The sequence below is a fragment of the Heterodontus francisci genome, chromosome 2, assembly GCF_036365525.1.
Source record: "Heterodontus francisci isolate sHetFra1 chromosome 2, sHetFra1.hap1, whole genome shotgun sequence".
NCBI lineage: Eukaryota > Metazoa > Chordata > Chondrichthyes > Heterodontiformes > Heterodontidae > Heterodontus > Heterodontus francisci.
In genome coordinates, this window is record NC_090372.1 from 107,176,990 (window position 1) to 107,196,882 (window position 19,893).

The 19,893-nt window shown below is 42.6% G+C and overlaps 1 protein-coding gene across 1 annotated transcript in view; it reads right to left on the reverse strand.

The window, feature by feature from the left end:
- The window catches only part of scin (scinderin), a 164,871-nt gene that overhangs the window by 57,455 nt on the left and 87,523 nt on the right, over positions 1-19,893 (reverse strand). Inside the window, exons 7-9 of the mRNA XM_068009548.1 lie at positions 15,976-16,064; positions 10,884-11,099; positions 6,757-6,878 (exon numbers count right to left, since the gene is read on the reverse strand). Of these exons, the coding sequence (XP_067865649.1) occupies positions 6,757-6,878; positions 10,884-11,099; positions 15,976-16,064 (427 nt within the window). The remainder of the gene's footprint in view (positions 1-6,756; positions 6,879-10,883; positions 11,100-15,975; positions 16,065-19,893) is intronic.

Genomic DNA, 19,893 nt, shown 5'->3' on the forward strand with positions numbered 1-19,893 from the left:
TTTCAGTGAATTTCACACGCAGTATAAACTCTGTTTCTCATATGGAGCTTCTCCATCTGAATGACACATGACTAAGCCTGTAATCTGGTCCGTACAAAGCGAATTCTTAAAGGAAGATTATGAATTTGCTTGTAAACTTTACTTCCTTTTCATGCACCATTGATATTTGTTAGCATTTCAATTTCTGCATGAGTTTTAATTGATATTCTGCGCAGCTAGCCAGATTCATGGGAATAAGGCCCAGTATTGGGGGTTCCTTCAGGCCTCATCATTCAGATGCAGAGATTGCAAACTGTCCCCTCTGCACACGTAAAATTTTACACCTGGAAGTCGAAGGGAGAAGTTTCTGAATAAGCAAGTGTTAAATCCACTGTTCTGAATTATTCTCTGATGAATTTGATAATTGCAGATTCCATATAAAAATATCCCAGATCAAATCAAGAAGACTGTTGAAATTATGAGATTCTACTCCCATTGAGTGAGACCATTGGGAGCAGCCCTTTGCAATTTCAGGAATTATATATGTAAAATAATATCAGGGTAAATGGGATATGGTCAAAAATGCCTTATTTTATGTAAATAAACAAAAAGCATATTGGAGTTATTGGTCACATAAACCTGTCAACAAATTAACATTTAATTGAAATTGCAAAGTGCAGTAAATGGAGCTGTTATGAAGAAAAAAAATCCTCAGATCAGAGCTGTGGGGAATCTAGAGATAGTTACAAATATAATTTTAAAATGTTAGTATTGGTGCTTAAAGGCATCTCAAATCTTAATATTAATACATACAAATAAACATACTAATTAGGAGCAGCAGTAGGCCACTCGGCCCCTCGAGCCTGCTCCACCATTCAATAAGATCATGGCTGATCTGATTGTAACCTCAACTCCACATTTTCACCTACACCCGATAACTTTTCACCCCCTTGCTTATCAAGAATCTATCTACCTCTGCCTTAAAAATATTCAAAGACTCTGCTTCCACTGCCTTTTGACGAAGAGAGTTCCAAAGACTCACAACCCTGTCCTCATCTCTGTCTTAAATGGGCGGCCCCTTATTTTTAAATAGTGATCCCCAGTTCTAGATTCTCCCACAAGGGGAAACATCCTTTCCACATCCACCCCGTCAAGACCCATCAGGATCTTGTTTGTTTCAATCAAGTCGCTTCTTACCCTTCTAAACTCCAGCGGATACAAGCCTAGCCTGTCCAACCTTTCCTCATAAGACAACCTGCCCATTCCAGGTATTAGTCTAGTAAATCTTCACTGAACTGCTTCCAATGCATTTACATTCTTCCAAAATAAGGAGACCAATACTGTACACAGTACTCCAGATGTGGTCTCACCAATGCCCTGTATAACTGAAGCATAACACCCCTACTTTTATATTCAATTCCCCTCTCAATAAACAATAACATTCTATTAGATTTCCTAATTACTTTCTGAACCTGCATACTAACCTTTTGTGATTCATGCACTAGGAAACCCAGATCCCTCTGCATCTCAAGAGCTCTGCAATCTCTCACCATTCAGATAATATGCTTCTTTTTTATTCTTCCTGCCAAAATGGAAAATTTCACATTTTCCCACATTAGACTCCATTTGCCAGATTTTGCCCACTCACTTAACCTATCTATATCCCTTTGTAGACTCCTTATGTCCTCTTCAACAACTTACCTTACTACCTATCTTTGTGTCATCAGCAAATTTAGTAATGATACCTTTAGTCCCTTCATCTAAGTCATTTATATAAATTGCAAAAAGTTGAGGTCCCAGCACAGACCACTCGTTACATCTTGCAACCAGAAAATGACCCATTTATGCCTACTCTCTGTTTCTTGTTAGCAAGCCAATCTTCTATCCATGCCAATATGTTACCCCCTACACTATGAGCTTTTATTTTCCGCAATAACCTTAGATGTAGTACCTCATCAAATGCCTTCTGGAAATCTAAGTACAGTACGTCCATCGGTGCCCCTTTATCCACAGCACATGTTACTTCTTCAAAAAACGTATTATCAATGTATTAGGAATCCAATTTTTAAGAAGCAAAATGGCAGATGATTGAAACAAGGTAAGCTAATGTATAGCACAACAAGCCATATAACTGATGACTTTAAATTTAATAAGGTTTAAAGGTTTCAAAATGCTTGTTGAATGTTTTTTTCCTCCCTGTATGAGAAGACTAAGAGAAAAAGACAAAACTTAACTGGGTAATTAACACTTTCAACCCTTCCTTTGTATAAATTCATTTTTGTCATTTGTTTTAATTTTTACTTATTTTGGAATTTTAACAGCGTTTTACAAGTAGCAGCAAATTCTGTATTATTTTGCCCAGTATGTATTTTTATTTCCTTTCCAAGCAGCTTTCTTTAGTTAAGGGCTGCAGGGTATGGTGGAGGTCAATGTCAAAGTGGTCCACACTGCTCATTTCTTCACTCTCTGTCTCATGATCACTTGTAATGGGCATGACAGACAATGTCAGAGTCTTCTTGCCCCAAGGAAGAAGCATTCCATCTGGTAGCCTCACCTAGAACTGACAAAACCCATTATAATCAGGCTGTTACACTTTACAGTGCCAAAAATGGAAACTGCAACCTTCTGCCACTGACTTTTGAAAACCCACAAAATAGATGATTTAGTTTAAGTTAAGTTTTTTGTAATTGTATGAAATATAGAGATTCAAATCTGAATGATTCATTCATTGCACTCTCATTTGCTGGTATAAATGGTGTATTGCATCATATCAAGTTGACGTCCTGTATTTATATACTACATAGCACAGTCCAGAGTTGACAGTTAAGGGCAAATTTTAAATCTCCTTGCTTGATTCCCATTCTGCTTGGTTTTTTTCGGGTGCCTTGAGGTGCCCACCTAGTCATACATTTAAGCAAATCAGGATCCTATGATGTACAGAGAATGCATTAACATTTCGATTGCCGACAAAAAGGCTCCAAGAAACCTGGTTTTCAGGAAGCAGAAGTCCTGTAAGGTCAGTGGTAAACATTCCTTTGCAGGGTCAGGATTGTTCATCTGGGTTCCACAAAGAAAGTCTTGGCCTCTATTGCCAACACCCTCCCCCCACCCCACCCCACCCCACCCTACACTGCCCCCCTGCACCACACCCCCACTCCCCCTCAACTCCCCAACTTACCTGAATGCTGGTGGGCAGTCACTGTGGACTGTCAACAGTTGGCCAGCTGATTCGTCCTGCACATTTCAGGTGGACTACTGGCTGGTACATGTAAATGAGGCCTGGCTGTTTAAATCCTGCCTATGAATTAAAATTTTCCTTTTATATTTTCCTCCAATTTTCTCTTCTTTCCTGAAAGTACTGACCTATTTTTGGCATGCAGTTCCATGGGCATTGGCTGTCCACTTGTACTTCACTCAAATAATCATTCTTTAACTGTAAGTACTAGGAGGCTTTTCAATCTTGAAGCTGTCAAATCTGACCTGATCTTGTCTTGACTTGACAGGTACACTTTCCAGCAGAAATATCCAGAGTGGGAGCCCTGGTTCCATTTCCCTTTCCTAGCCTAGGGACACTAAGTCAAATGTCATCATCTCTACCTTTAGCCTGGCTAAACTCAGCTCACTCAGCACGGCCCAGAAATCGAGTGTTTGGGGGTCTGTCCAGCATAGATCTGCACTGGATAATGTATTTCCCAATTGAGCCATCTGCTGAACCAAATACCTTTAGCACTCTGTCAGCATAAATGAATAGGAAATATAAAACAAGTTAAATAGATTATAAAATTATCTACAAATTATTTCCTATAAGAGCAATTTTCCGTGAATTACAACCTTTACTCACATGATAGACTTCTCTTTTCTGAATTTCACTGAACTGCATGAGTTGTGACACTAATCTGCCTTTTTCTTTCAGAGGTCAACCGACCTAATGGTCTTTTATAGCTTTTTTTTTGTTAAATTTCAGCTTTGTAGCAGTTGTGCCCTTTTTCCCTTCTTTAGATTGTATTAATGTTATGTCAGATATATTTTGCTGTTTGTTAATATAACTTTCATTTAGAATAGTTTCATTCTTTATGTTTGCACTTGTTATTCTTGTGCCATGCTATATATTGAACTTATCTTCTGCCTTTGCTAATCATGTGCCTATAATGTGTACTTTGCTGTGAGAACCTGTCAACAGCATTCCCAGAGGAGCCAGCCTCCAGTCAGTAACGGTGCAACACTTCCAAAGAAAAAATTGCCACAGTCCTACTTAAATTAAACATCAAAGCACAGCTGTATAACACCAGGCTCTGACAGCCCAAATGCTTTCATGCCTTTTAACATGACAGCTTATTGGCAGTTGTAATTTACTGATACTGATGCAATATGACTTTATTTTCCAGTAATACGGTTTTCAGATTGTTTCATTTACAATAATAAATGCACCATCATTCAGTGATACAGTTCAAAAATTCTGATCCTAATCTATAAGCAAAGGATTCCTTTCCTCGTCTTGATATCATACAATTGAACATTTAGGGGGAGATTTTTACTAGCACCACTGGGTGCAAACATGGCAGTGGTGGCACTAAAACAGTGGAGAAAAACACACCAATTATAGAGTCATAGAGTTGTACAGCTTAGAAACAGGCCACCTGCCTGCATTAATCCCATATCCCTCTATGCCTTTCTCATTCAAGTACCCGTCCCGTGCCTCTTAAATGTTGCTACTGTTCCTGCCTCCACCACCTCCTCTGGCAGCTCATTCCAGATACCCCCTATTCTTTGTGTGAAAAATTTACCCCTTTGATCCCCTTTAAACATCCTCCCTCTCACCTTAAATCTATGCCCTATAGTTTTAGTCAACCCTACCATGGGAAACAAACTCTAGCTATCTACCCTATCTATGCCTCTCATAATTTTATATACCTCTATCATGTCCCCTCTCAGCCTCCTTCGTTCCAGAGAAAACAGGCCCAGCCTATCCAATCTCTCTTCATAACTCAAGCCCTCCAAACCAGGCAACATCCTTGTGAATCTTTTCTGCACCTTCTCTAGCTTAATCACATCTTTCCTGTAGTGCGGTGACCAGAACTGCACACAGTACTCCAAGTGCGGCCTAACCAACGTTATGTACAACTGTAACATGATGTCCCAACTCTTGTACTCAGTGCCTCAGCCGATGAAGGCAAGCATGCCATACACCTTCTTCACCACCCTGTCTATCTGTGTTGCCACTTTCAAGGAACTATGTACTTGCACCCCAAGGTCTCTCTGCTCAACAACACTCCCCAGGGCCCTGCCATTCACTGTATATGTCCTGACCTGGTTTAACTTCCTAAAATGCATCATTTCGCACATGTCTGCGTTAAATTCCATTTGCCAATCCCTTGCCCACTTTCCCAGTTTATCTATGTCCAGTTGTAACCTTGGACAACCTTCTTCACTGTCCAATTAGTACCTGCTCCCAATCTGGCCCACACCACTATTTTTTAATTCATCCTTGGGATGTGAGCATTGCTGGCAAGACCAGCATTTATTGCCCAATGCTAATTGCCTTTGAGAAAGTAGTGCTGAACCACCTTCTTGAACCACAACAGTCCATGTGGCATAGACACACCCACAGTGCTGTTCGGGAGGGAGTTCTGGGATTTTGATCCAGTGACAGTGAAGGAATGATGATTGTAGTTCCAAGATAGGATGGTGTGTAACTTGGAGGGGAACTTGCTGGTGGTGGTGTTGCCATGCAGCTGCTGCCCTTGTCCTTCTCAATGATAGAGATTGCAGGTTTGGAAGGTGCTGCCGAAGGACGCTTGACAAGTTCTACAGACGGACCTAGCGGTAGGCGGCTTCCTGATTCATCAGGTAGGTTCCTTTTACTATGCAAATTAGGGTCCTATTATATACAAAGGGCCCAAATGCAATTTTGGAACACAGCTGGATGGAGTGTGCAGATCAACCGAAGAGGACCAAAAAGCTTACGTTTTAATTATCTTTGCGGAGCAGAGAAGCAGGAGTGCCCCTTTGTGGTCCACAAAAATAATGTGAGTTTCCCCTCTCCACGAATTCCCCTCCCCACCCACTCAATGGATTTAGACAGCAATAGTTGCCACAGGCAATTATCCAACTGTAACTTGCATTTATATAGCACCTTTAATGAAGTAAAATGTCCCAAGCTGCTTCACAAGAGTGTTATCAAACAAAATTTGACATCGTGCCACATAAGGAACTATTAGGATAGATGGCCCAAAGCTTTGTCAAAGAGAGAGGTTTTAAAGAGCATACTAAAGCAGAAAGTTAGAAAGGCGGAGAGCTTTTGAGAGGGAAATCCAGAATTTAGAGCCTAGGCAGCTGAGAACACAGTCACCAATAGTGCAGTGATTAAAATATGGGATGTGCAAGAGAGCAGAATTAGAGGAGCACAAAGCTCTTGGAGTATTGTAGGGCTGAAAGAGATTATAGAGATAGGGAGGGGTGAGGCGATGGAGGGATTTGAAAACAATTATGAGAGTTTTAAATTGATGCATTGCTGGACTGGGTGCTAATAAAGGTCAGCAAGCACATGGGTGATGGGCAAATGGGACTTGGTGCAAGTTAGAATATGAACAGCAGAATTTTGGATGAGCTCGAGTTTATGAAGGGTGGAAAACTGGGGGCTGTCCAGGTAAATTGAATAGTTGAAATAATCCAGAACAACTTGACATCTTCTCTGAGGCTGAGCAACAGTTTGTGAATCTTTTTAAATCAAGCTTAAAAAAAAGGGGATAAGAGAGATATAACATTTGATATACACACCAGGTATAAATGATCTGTCCCAATCTGTACGTGTAAAGAATGATGTAACAGTCTCCACCGAAGAATTGTCCATATGCACCGCGGTCAACCGGAATCCGTCCATTACTCTCAACTCGCCAAATCTAGGAGAAAAGGGAGCAGCAGAATGAAAGTTAAAATATATCCATTCAAAAGCACATTTGCAATAAAAAGCATCATGAAACTCTAAATAGTCTCAGCTTATCAAATAGCTGGTGAAGGATGTTGGCGAAGGAGCTACATTATGCTGAATAAGTTGAGATTTTGGCTTATAGAGTTTTAAAAAATGAAAACTTGTATTTTTGCACACATGTTCCAAAGTGCTTCATATATAATGAATTACTTTTCAGTTGCAGTCGCTGTTGCCATATATCAAGAAAAATAATGAATTGCTAAAAAGAGTACAAAAAGACTTAGAAGTCAATTTTAACTGCTACCGCCAGGCACAAAATGGTCAACAGTGAGTTGGTCACCATTTTACATCCTGTGCAATATTCCTTCACCACAGTGCTGAGGGAATGTTGTGTTGTCGGAGATGCTACCTCTTGGATGCGACATTAAACTGAGTCCCGTCTACCCTCTCATGGGGATGTAGAAGATTACTTGGGCAACATTTGACAAGCAGGGAGTTTTCCTGGTATCCTGGCAAATGTTTACCCCTCAACCAGTATCAGTAAAACAGACAATCTCTTTATTTAGACTATTGATATTTGTGGGACCATGCATTGTGTAATTTGGCTGCCATGTTTATCAATATTACAATAGTGACCACACTTCAAACAAAAGTACTTTATTGGCTGCAAAATGCTTTGGGACATCCTGAGGTCATAAAGGACTCAATATTTGTGCAAGTCCCTTTTTTGTTCTTTGCTCTGTGTTTGTCTTGGCACCAACCAGATGGATTGCAATGGTCTCCTCCAGTGCTGTACAGTCCTGTTCTCACCAAACCCCAAAATACACTTCCCCATAAAGCAGAGGGAGAATCACAGTGAGAATCAACTTAGGCCATTATCATGCACCCCTCAACAACAGATTACAGAGTGGCACTGACAGAGTCCTTGAACAGCTAAACCAGAACCCCCTCTCAAATTGGCATAGAAAAACTTTAAAAGGGAGAGGCAGAATTTAAGAATTTAAATTCTAACCATCATTCTTTGTCACTGAGGTTCATTATCATTATATTCATTATCATTATATAGTCATCAACCCAATAGAGTAAGCCAAAATCATTAACTGCTCTAACTCTAACTTAAGTATAGCTAATGACCTTCTAATTGTGATATACATAAATCACACTACCAGAGGCAAATGATCATTTTTCATTACTGATTGATAATGATGTAGTAACATTTTTGATTTTGTAAGTGATTTTATACTATTCTATTCATGCCCTTTTATACCACAGAGCTGTTTCTAATGGCAGGTGAGGCATCAGAGACAATCCTGTAATTAACCAGAGGGGCTGATTTTCACTGTCTTCCCCTGGTGTTAATGGGGCAGTAACAGGCTCAAAGTGGGGTAGGGAGCTTTACTGCCCTGTTAATACCTGCGATGCAGCTGGCTCTATTTTGAAAGGGGCCTGCTGCTGGGTTTCCAAAGCTCTATATAGATGCTGCCAGACCTGCTGAGTATTTCAGTTACTTTCTGTTCTCAGTCCAAAGTGCTCACCTGTTTCAGGTGATAATCTGTTAATATGGAAATTGGGGTTCTTTAACATAAATAAGACGCTGATTGCCATTTTTGGCCTGAGAGTGCACTATACAGGCTCTGTTTAGCTCCATTGGTGATGGAACTGGAGAGGTCCAGCAAAGTTAAAATTTGAATTACTTTTGTAGGCCACAGACGAGCAGGAGTCCACAAAAATAATCTGGGCTGTTGCCATCCTTGGACCCCCCCCCACCCACCACCTCATCCCCACAACTTACCTCCCTGGCCACCACCCTAGCATGATCATAAAGCATCAATCCACCAAGATGCATAATATTTGGTGCTGCACAGCCCACCTGCCTGATTTAATTGAGGTCGTGATCTCAAAATCACAGGGGCCCCTTCACCACAGGAACCCATGACTGACTAGTGTACTTTTCCTGTTGGTTGCCAAAAAAGTCAAAGTCAACCCCAGTGTTCTTGCCGTAAATAGCAACAAACTTCTCTCAGATAGATTCCTCTGACCAAGACTGGCAGGCATGCAAATGGAACAGATGGGCTCATGGAATTTAGCATTGGGTTATCATTTTGTGGACAGACTACTCCGCTCACACATAAAGGTAGGAGATGCAATTTTCGCAATACTAGCCTGGAAGGACCATCTCCCAACATAGGGGAATATCTGCCGCAAGATCCACAAAGCTGCTGTGACCTTATTCTGAGATTCTTCTGAAATTCACAAAGTGACCATCGTGATTTCAGAGTAACTGTGCATGCATAAATTTCATATATTCTTAGTTCACTGCTATGGAGCCACTGTTAATTACTGACTGGAATTCGAGCAATACTGGGCCACTTTCAATATCATGAATTACACCCTTCCAGTGGCAATCTTCAAGAGGAAAAGGTTCTATAATCTAAAAAGGACACAAATTGCATAAAAGCAAGATTTGGATCATGATAATGCACTTTCAACACACAAGGCTTGTTATTAATACAGAGCCCATTTGCCTTTTTCTGTATATATTAAAATGGAAAATAAGGGAAAATAACTTAATACATGCATGAAGTACAGTACTTCTACAAAGCAGTAATTTGTGTTTAAACAGGGAATTATATCAAAATTAAAGTTGGAGCAAAGATAAAGCTGTGAGTGGGGAAGTTAAGTGATCTCTGTATTTATGTCCATATTTCAAACTAATTTATCAAACCAATCACCAGCAGTTCATGTTGAAGGTAGCTTGCAGTACGGATTGATCCAGCACAACATTGGGTCAGCAAATCAGTAAGGACCATATCAAAATGAAATAGCATTTACTGACAGCACATCTGATTCCTTCTGGTCTCCACTATCTGCCATCTGAGAAAGTGTACAGACCATGAAGTTTGTGGATTTGACCCTATGAACAGTGCTGCGAGCTGGGCCAGTGGTAGCTGTTGATGGCCTCATTGTAACCCAGACAAGAGAGAAGACAAATCACCCATGGTTTTTACTCTTGATCACAATCCAGCAACCCTGTTGGAAATAAATATAAGTGGACGCCAGATAAACACAAAAGCAGATTTGGCTGTGTTGGCCATAGGATCAAAAAGCCAATCAACACTCATGGCTGGTGATGAGGATTAGCCAATTGAGTGAGATACTGAAGAGTTGCAGTTTCCATGAAGGTGTAATGCAGTACGAGTCACCACTTTCAGGAGAGGAAGGACAGGCAGGGGAGAATTGAATATTAGGATTTTATTGTTGGTGGGTGCAGAAAATGGTGGTCACCCCGCACGTGGCCTATGCCGCCATGATTACATGGTGAGTGACCACTTAACATATTGATGGCAGCCGCCCCTCTCCCCAATCACATGGTGGGGGCGGCATTGGCAACGCCATTCATGGCATCACCTGATGCAGGAACAGATGTTGCACCATTTTTAAATGTCTGCCAGTCCTGCAAACAGTTCTACATAATGCAGAGTTGACCCCTTCCCCACTTCAGTGGTGCCAGCTTCTCCTGGACAAGAAAGTGAAGGCACATGAGTGCCATATGACATGCTCAAGATTGGGAACTGAAGGTAAGATTGCGGGGCATTAAATTTAAATTTATGCAGAGAGGTATTTTAAATATTTAAAGTAGGGTCCCGTCACAGAGTGGTGGAGGTGCTGCCATGGAGCCTCACTGCCGCCAGAAAGATCAGGGTCAGCAATCCTGACATCAGGCTCTGTGGCAGCCGCTGCAGCTCCAATTCTCCGGCAAACCACTCCCGCCCCCGCCACAAAACCTAACGTCGGGCTGAGAACAAAATCCAGCTCTAGGACTGCACTAAAGCAGGCTCTCTGAAAGTGAATGGTATTGTTACAATGTAGATCCTCAGACCATTATTATCCAATTTTCTCATGACTCAGCCATTTTATTATAGACTGTCCTCACATACATTTTCACTTTCTGGTTCACATGAGGATTGTCAGTTACCTCTGTAGTTCCTGAACCATCATCCACCATGTTATGCTTTGCAGCCATCTGAGGACAGGTGTGCAGTTTTGAGGCATCAAATTCAACCTGCCTGATTTTTGCAATTGACTCAGTGACATATACTTTTCCGAATCCTTCGCTTTGATATTTGTCTTTCCAATTCTTAAAGAACTGTTTGAAGGTTGGAGTTTCTCCTCCTTCAGGAAGAACTTGTATCTGCAGTGGGAAACAAAACTTTAATTTCATGTTGTGGCAAATTAAGGTACAGTGGTAGCAGAAATTCTGTAGACCCCATTATCTTTGCAGGTTCTTAATATGTCTGATTTTCAAGTAACCATTTTGCTGTTGTCTCTTTTGATTGTCCCTCTCCACAAAGCAGCTATAAGAATGTCAATTACACAGATACAGAAATGTAAACATGTACAGTGCGGACAGTTAATCTGGACAATCAGATAAATGAAACATCAAATGTTGATAAATCAGCAATGACAACTGCCCAAACTAAACACATTAAGGTGTACAAGATTCATAAGTTTATTTAGATATTAGTAACGATTTGTACAGACAAACTACCATGCATTAATATTCTTGGTGTTTTGTGTGCAATCAAATTTCTCCAGGCCTCCTTGGATCAATTCAAATTTACTCTCCATCTGAACTCTCCCACTCTCTAGGCTCCATGACCCAATCTTACCCAAGGCTCTGACTGCAAGCTCTGACTGCAGTCTCCAGGTTTCCTGAATTATGCACTATATAACTATTATTGCATTACTAATATACCTGCCATACATGACTTCTCCAAATACAATGGCTAATGGACATACCAGACACATCAGCACTGCACAGACTATACAGCTATGAATAGCTAGATATCTGTTGACAGATATCTGTCATTCTTTAAAAAAAGTAATTATATGTTATGGATAACTTTTCTGTTCACAGTAAATGGAGCATTTTATTCACTATTGTCACCCAGTGTAATCAAAAAGAATTTCACATCAGATATAGACAGCACGGTTAAATGCAGAGTGAGACGTCCTGTAATCTGCTCCAACACTATATATCAGCTTCAGCTGTAGAAAACTACTGCCTACTGTGCCAGTGTGCCATTGCTCTTGTTTTTTTAACAATGCTAACGTTATGACCTCTCTGAGAAACTGTCCTAATTTATTATCAACTTGTGCCAAATTGTGGAGACTTTTGCACTGTCGTCCCAAACCCATTTGAACCCTCGAATTGGCAGGATGTGGACATTCTAAAGCTGACACTCTGAGTTGAAATCAAAGCCAGGTCTTGATTAGTGGGAGTACAGATCAGAGAATAAGATACAGAGGTCACTGCATCTGGAATGAAACCGGATGGACCACCCAGCATCGACAAGGGCAAACCCAGCCCTGTCGACTCTGCAAAGTTCTCCTCATTAACATCTGGGGGCTTGTGCCAAAGTTGGGAGAGCTATCCCACAGACTAGTCAAGCAACAACCTGACATAGTCATACTCACAGAATCATACCTTACAAACAATGTCCCAGACACTGCAATCACTATCCCTGGGTATGTCATTTCCCACCGGCAGGACAGACCTACCAGAGGTGGCGGGACAGTGGTCTACAGTAGGGAGGGAGTTGCCCTGGGAGTCCTCAACATCGATTCCAGACCCTATGAAGTCTCATGGAATCAGGTCAAACATGGGCACATAACCTCCTACTGATTACCACTACCACTCTCCCTCAGCTGATGAATCAGTACTCCTCCATGTTGAACACCACTTGGAGGAAGCACGGAGGGTGGCAAAGGCACAAAATGTACTCTGGGTGTGGGACTTCAATGTCCATCACCAAGAGTGGTTCGGTAGCACCACTACTGATCGAGCTGGCCGAGTACTAAAGGACATAGCTGCTAGACTGGGTCTGCGGCAGGTGGTGGGGAATCAACAAGAGGGAAAAACATACTTGACCTTGTCCTCACCAATCTGCCTGCCAGGGTGCATCTGTCCATGACTGTATTGGCAGGAGTGACCACCGCACAGTCCTTGTGGAGACGAAGTCCCGCCTTCACATTGAGGATACCGTCCATCGTGTTGTGTGGCACTACCACCGTGCTAAATGGGATAGATTTCGAACAGATCTACCAATGTAAAACTGGGCATCCATGAGGCGCTGTGGGCCATCAGCAGCAGCAGAATTGTACTCAGAATTGGCCCGGCATATCCCCCACTCTACCATTACCATCAAACCAGGCGACCAACCCTGGTTCAATGAAGAGCGCAGGAGGGCATGCCAGGAGCAGCACCAGGCATACCTCAAAATGAGGTGTCAACCTGGTGTAGCAACAACCCAGGACTACTTGCATGCCAAACTGCATAAGCAGCATGCAATAGACAGAGCTAAGCGATCCCATAACCAATGGATCAGATCTAAGCTCTGCAGTCCTGCCACATCCAGCCGTGAATGGTGGTGGACAATTAAACAACTAACTGGAGGAGGTGGCTCCACAAATATCTCCATCCTCAGTGATGGGGGAGCCCAGCACATCAGTGCGAAAGATAAGGCAGAAGAATTTGCAACAATATTCAGCCAGAAGTGCCAAGTTGATGATCCATCTTGGCCCCCTCCTGAAGTCCCCAGCATCACAAATGCCAGTCTTCAGCCAATTCAATTCACTCCGCGTGATATCAAGAAATGACTGAAGGCACTGGATACTGCAAAGACTATGGGTTCTGACAATATTCCGGCAATAGTACTGAACACCTGTGCTCCAGAACTTGCCGCACCCCTCGCCAAGCTGTTCCAGTACAGCTACAACACTGGCATCTACCGGTAATGTGGAAAATTGCCCAGGTCTGTCCTCTACACAAAAAGCAGGACAAGTCCAACCCGGCCAATTACCGCCCCATCAGTCTACTCTCAATCATCAGTAAAGTGATGGAAGGTGTCATCAACAGTGCCATCAAGCGGCACTTACTCAGCAATAACCTGCTCAGTGACGCTCAGTTTGGGTTCCGCCAGGGCCACTCAGCACCTGACCTCATTACAGCCTTGGTTCAAATATGGACAAAAGAGCTGAACTCAAGAGGTGAGGTGAGAGTGACTGCCCTTGACATCAGGGCAGCATTTGACCGAGTATGGTATCAAGGAGCCCTAGCAAAACTGAGGTCAATGGGAATCAGGGGGAAAACCCTCCGCTGGTTAGAGTCATACCTAGTGCAAAGGAGGCCAATCATCTGAGCTCCAGGACATCACTGCAGGAGTTCCTCAGGGTAGTGTCCTGGGCCCAACCATCTTCAGCTGCTTCATCAATGACCTTCCTTCAATCATAAGGTCCGAAGTGGGGATGTTCGCTGATGATTGCACAATGTTCAGCACCATTCGCGACTCCTCAAATACTGAAGCAGTCTGTGTCAAAATGCAACAAGACCTGGACAATATCCAGGCTTGGGCTGATAAAAGTGGCAAGTAACATTTGCACCACACAAGTGCCAGGCAATGACCATCTCCAACAAGAGAGAATCTAACCATCTCCCCTTGACATTCAATGGCATTACCATTGCTGAATCCCCCACTATCAACTTCCTAGTGGCTACCATTGACCAGAAACTGAACTGGAGTAGCCATATAAATACCGTGGCTCCAAGAGCAGGTCAGAGGCTAGGAATCCTGCGGCAACTAACTCACCTCCTGACTCCCCAAAGCCGGTCCACCAACTACAAGGCACAAGTCAGGAGTGTGATGGAATACTCTCCACTTGCTTGGATGGGTGCAGCTCCAACAACACTCAAGAAGCTCGACACCATCCAGGACAAAGCAGCCCGCTTGATTGGCACCCCATCTACAAACATTCACTCCCTCCACCACCGACGCACAGTGGCAGCAATGTGTACCATCTACAAGATGCACTGCAGCAACGCACCAAGGCTCCTTAGACAGCACCTTCCAAACCCGCGACCTCTACCAACTAGAAGGACAAGAGCAGCAGATGCATGGGAATACCACCACCTGCAAGTTCCCATCCAAGTCACGCACCATCCTGACTTGGAACTATATCGCCGTTCCTTCACTGTCGCTGGGTCAAAATCCTGGAACTCCCTTCCTAACAGCACTGTGGGTGTACCTACCCCACATGGACTGCAGTGGTTCAAGAAGGCAGCTCACCACCACCTTCTCAAGGGCAATTAGGGATGGGCAATAAATGCTGGCCTAGCCAGTGACGCCCACATCCTATGAATGAATTAAAAAAAAGCACTCGCACTCCTGATTTTCTGGTCCAGCAAATGAGAGTGCTGCAAATTAGGTTTCTCCAGTCTGTGTTCCAGTCCAGCAAGACTCTGTGCTGGGCTTGTAAAATTTATCCCACTATGTTGATCCATTATACCACCCATTCTCCTCCTCATTTACCAAATAAATGGAAAATCATAGATTTTTCTGCATCAGAACCTATTATTTGTTATTTACTAACAAGCATGCTACAACCCAAATGGAATAGCAAATCACTGATGAATTAAGGCTCTTTAACAAATTGTATATAATCGAATAACATTTACAATTTCTATATTGTGACATTAAAAGCATATAATTGTAAAATATTAGTATAAATAATATTACAGATTCAATTATATATTTTTACAAAGTATTATTTTGGTCATTGGACTTATTTTCTTTGCATGAGATCAGGAATAGAAGAACGCTGAAATACCTGTTTAAATTCCTTTCAAAGTTCAAACTGACAGTGATTAATTTTGCACCCTAGAAACAAATATGCACTATCCTGTCTACTTGACCAGGATAGATTTGACTAAAGGCGATCTGGTTTTGTTTCTGTTCTGTGTAATTTAAAACTTCTGTTTTATTTTAGCTGAAATTATATTGAACAGGCAAAGTCTTCATGGCAAGGAGGGTATTTGGCTGGAGCAGCTGCCTGTCCTTTTCAGTACAAGGTAAGTAATACGTTCACAAGGTAATGATGAGCTTCAACTCAATTTGAATCATATTATTGATTATTTCCAATCAAACAATAAGCACATCCCAAGCACTTCTTGTAGCATATTCTGTCCCTTATTTAATAAAATAGCTCAGTTTCGTTTGAAAATATCCTACCTGACTATTGGGTGGGTAGTTCATTTCTTTTATGAATCCCTCAGCGGTCTTCATAGCTTCCTTTCTCTCGTCTGGGTTCGCATTTTTACCTAAACACCAGAATATTTCCTTATTAAAATCAGTAAAAGTGAAAAGTTATGATTAGCAAGGCTCAATTTTACATTTGTTTCCATTTGCATTTTAACATTAAATTGACTCATAAATGTATTAACTTGTTTTAATACTTTTCTTATTCACCTTATTGCTGCAACATTTGCTTATTCAGGTGTTTCTTACATTCAGTTATAGACCTGCTTCAAATTGCCACTGCAGCAATTATCTGGCAGCAGTGATCAGAGGCTAGAATTATAAATCTGTGGGCCTGTGCCAGCCCTTTGAAACAACTTCGGTCTCACTCATTAGGCTAAGGACTGAAATGATTCTAATTTCTCTCAATGGATGCATTCTCATTTTGAAGAGAACATCTTTTTTCCCCAAGTCATCCACATGGCTAACATGCATGGAAAGCCCTCAACATGCTTGATTGTGAAGTCAAACCTTTTCTATTTGTCTGAAACGCAATGTATACTGTTACGGTCAAGTGAGGAGACATCAAAGGGCTTCCCGCTTTTCCCTCTTCTTGTCTGACCACAATAGGTTTAATTCTTTCTTAAAGTGGATGCACTGGCCAATTCAGTTGGTGTTTGATTACTTGCTTTCCATGATCATAACAAGAACCAATCGGACAGGTTTTCTTGAGTTAACAAAGAAAGAGGTTAACTTTATTGTACCTAAACCGAACTAAGAAAAATAATAAACAATGCGCCACCTTTCATTCACACACACATTCTGGAGCTTTACATGCATACAAATAGGTTACAGAGTGGGGAAAGGTAGAGTGTTTGAGTTAGAGTCCATTAAAAAAATGTATACAATCTGTGGAGTTTGGTGATTCAGCTGGCTTCGAGCTGAATTCAGTGGTCCTGAGGCTTTTGGTTTGAAGAGGTAGATGACTGGTTCGGTTGGGCTCTTGGAGACAGCAATGTGGAAGATTTCCTCCAATGGGGTTTCTGATTGTAGCCAGAGTATGCAAAGGTGGTCAGTCAACAGGCAGGATTTGAAAGCTTTCAAGCTGGAACGGAAGGAGAGTTAGAGAGAGACCCCCCCTCTTGGATCTGCATATGTCAGAGTCCAGTTGCTTCTTCTCTCTCTGCTGCAGAAAGACACAAGCTTAAAACCACAGATGAGGAGGGGCTTGTCACATGACAGTCACTCAGTCATTCAAACATTACAGTTAGCAGTATTTCTCTATTGCTAAAAAGAACTGGTAATTCTTTAAACTTCCTGGGTCTTGGTTCTTGCTGAGGCATGAGCAGACATTTTGTCTCCCTCCCCTCAAGCATTGCAGTGTAGGATACAGTGTTACAAATTAGGTAGCCATCTCAAGCTGCCAGCAAAGTCATCCTTTTAGCTTGTCTTTTTAAAAAAAATATAAATTCAGATCTCCAGTCAGTGGATGAAAGAACATTTTCATTCAACAAAGCACATTGGCATAACAATACGCTTTCCATAGGGACAATACCCATTTACCTAAAGCCAGAGAACTCAGATATTGTTTTGGTTATAGCCAAGGCCTGGTGGATTCTCAGCTGTGCATGGAATTACTGCAAGAATTAAACTCACTAAAATCACACAGCTTACCAGCACAGAGCACTGATAAGTTTCCAGAAGATTGTTGTGACATTGCCTCAAAGGAAAGAATCTCAACCACACCTCCCTCCACCCCCAAGTGAAGGATCTAACCCTCTATCTCTTATCTGTGAGCCACAGAAGAGAGTCAGTGGTCAACATTGGCCTGAAATACTGCAGACTTGTATGGCTCAGGTAGCAATTAGTCGAATTTGCCAAAAGGATCAACCCGCATCCAATCTCTCATCAACAAGCTGTTATTTTGTTGTTAGTTTAGTCTCAATGACTGTGGTAAGCTTCCCTCCCCCGCTCCCTCCAGAGGACAGTCACCAGGTGGTAATTAGAGAACTGACAAGTGTGGTTTTTCCCACTACTAGACAAGCAGCAAGTAAAGGCCTGCTACCCGACCCGAACCCAACGGGACCCGACGACATGCGTCGGGTTCATGTCGGGTCGGGTTGTACTTCCGGGTCCAGCATTCGGGATCGGGTTGGGTTGGGTATGCTCTATCACAGGTAAGTGGCTCCAATGTTAATGTAATTTTTTGACGAGAAAGATGGTTTTGTTACAGTTATTTTAAGCTTGTGCAGATCAGCAGCAAAGTGAAAAACGGAAGGTAAGTTAACTGATGGGCGGGTCAGGTTGGGTCGGGTCGGGCGCGGGAAAAAATGGAAGGACTCGGGCCAGGTCGGGCTCGGGTCGGATGTGGTTCTGTCGGGCTCGGGTCGGGTTTTTTTTTGCAGGCCTTTAGCAGCAAGTATGAGGAGCCCCTAGAGTTTCCTCATATATATTACATTGGTCTTCCTGTATTTCAGATAGTGAAAGAACAATATCCATGCATCAGCACCTCATGTTTACATTGCTAACAATGCTGGAAATCTGAAATAAAAACAGAGGGCTGGATTTTACTAGCTCGCCGCCGATCTCAGGGGCGAGCTTCTAAGCTGGAGGCCCGCACCTGCGGCTTATACTCCATGGAGCCGCCACAATATTAGATGCTGCGGCTCATTTACATGGACAGGGCGGACCCAACCCCCCCAAAGACGTGGAGGGGGGGCGGGCGCTCGTCCCCAGCAACAGTGCCACTGCGCAGGCACAGGTGCCATTTTTAAAGGGCTTAGCGCCCTTACAGGCAGTTCCAATTTTTAAAGATACATTTTAAACTATTAAAAATGATTGCAGAAATCTTTCCAGCCCCTCTCTCACTTCCCCCCGCAATAGCCTTACACATCATTCCTGTCCTCTCCCCCGCCAAAGTTCAGAAACTTTTACCTTTATCCCTTCCCATCATCCCCTCGTCCAATCAGGTAAGTTTTTTCCCTCTCCCACACCACCCCCACACTGAAAGACTTATCTTCTCCCCCATCCCCGCCAGTGTGCCACATCGGATCTCCAGTTGGAGATCGGACGGCATGGGATTGCCGGCTACCGTCCGCAATATGAGAGCAGGACGACCGGCGTGACGAGGTAAGTAATCATTCATTAATTTTAATACATTAACATATTGAAATGTTGGTGCCATCACCAAGTGGCGGGTGGAGGGTGGGATGGGCGCCATGAGGCCTTGCCATCGCTGGTAATATAGTGCAGGGTCTCCCGGCGTCGAGGCCCGCAGCGGGCCTCTCCTGGAGGCATTTTCCAGGACTCCCCGCCATGATCCCTGACGTCGGGAGGCCAGTAAAATTGAGCCCAGTAGGTGCTGGAAATACTCAGCAGGTCTGACAGCATCTGTTCTGATGAAAGGTCATAGACCTGAAATGTTACCTTGTTTCATATTTGTGTGACATTTTGAAATAGGTACAAATTGGTCATTATGTTTCTATTAAAAAGTAGCTCAAAGAACAAAGAACAGTACAGCACAGGAACCGGCCATTCGGCCCTCCAAGCCTGCGCCGATCTTGATGCCTGCCTAAAACTAAAACCTTCTGCACTTCCGGGAACCGTATCCCTCTATTCCCATCCTATTCATATATTTGTCAAGATGCCTCTTAAACGTCGTTATCGTACCTGCTTCCACCACCTCCACTGGCAGCAAGTTCCAGGCACTCACCACCCTCATTGGATGTAATGGATTTTGGGACGTCTTGAGGATATAATAAAGCTCGAGATATTTGGAAGATCTTTCTTGATTGTCAACTCAAGCCAGGTTAATTTTATGTTAATGAATCATGTTAGTATCTTTTCCTCAAATTGCAATAAAATTGACTTCAGAGTTTGTTATTTTGTATTTTCATGAAATTACACGTATGC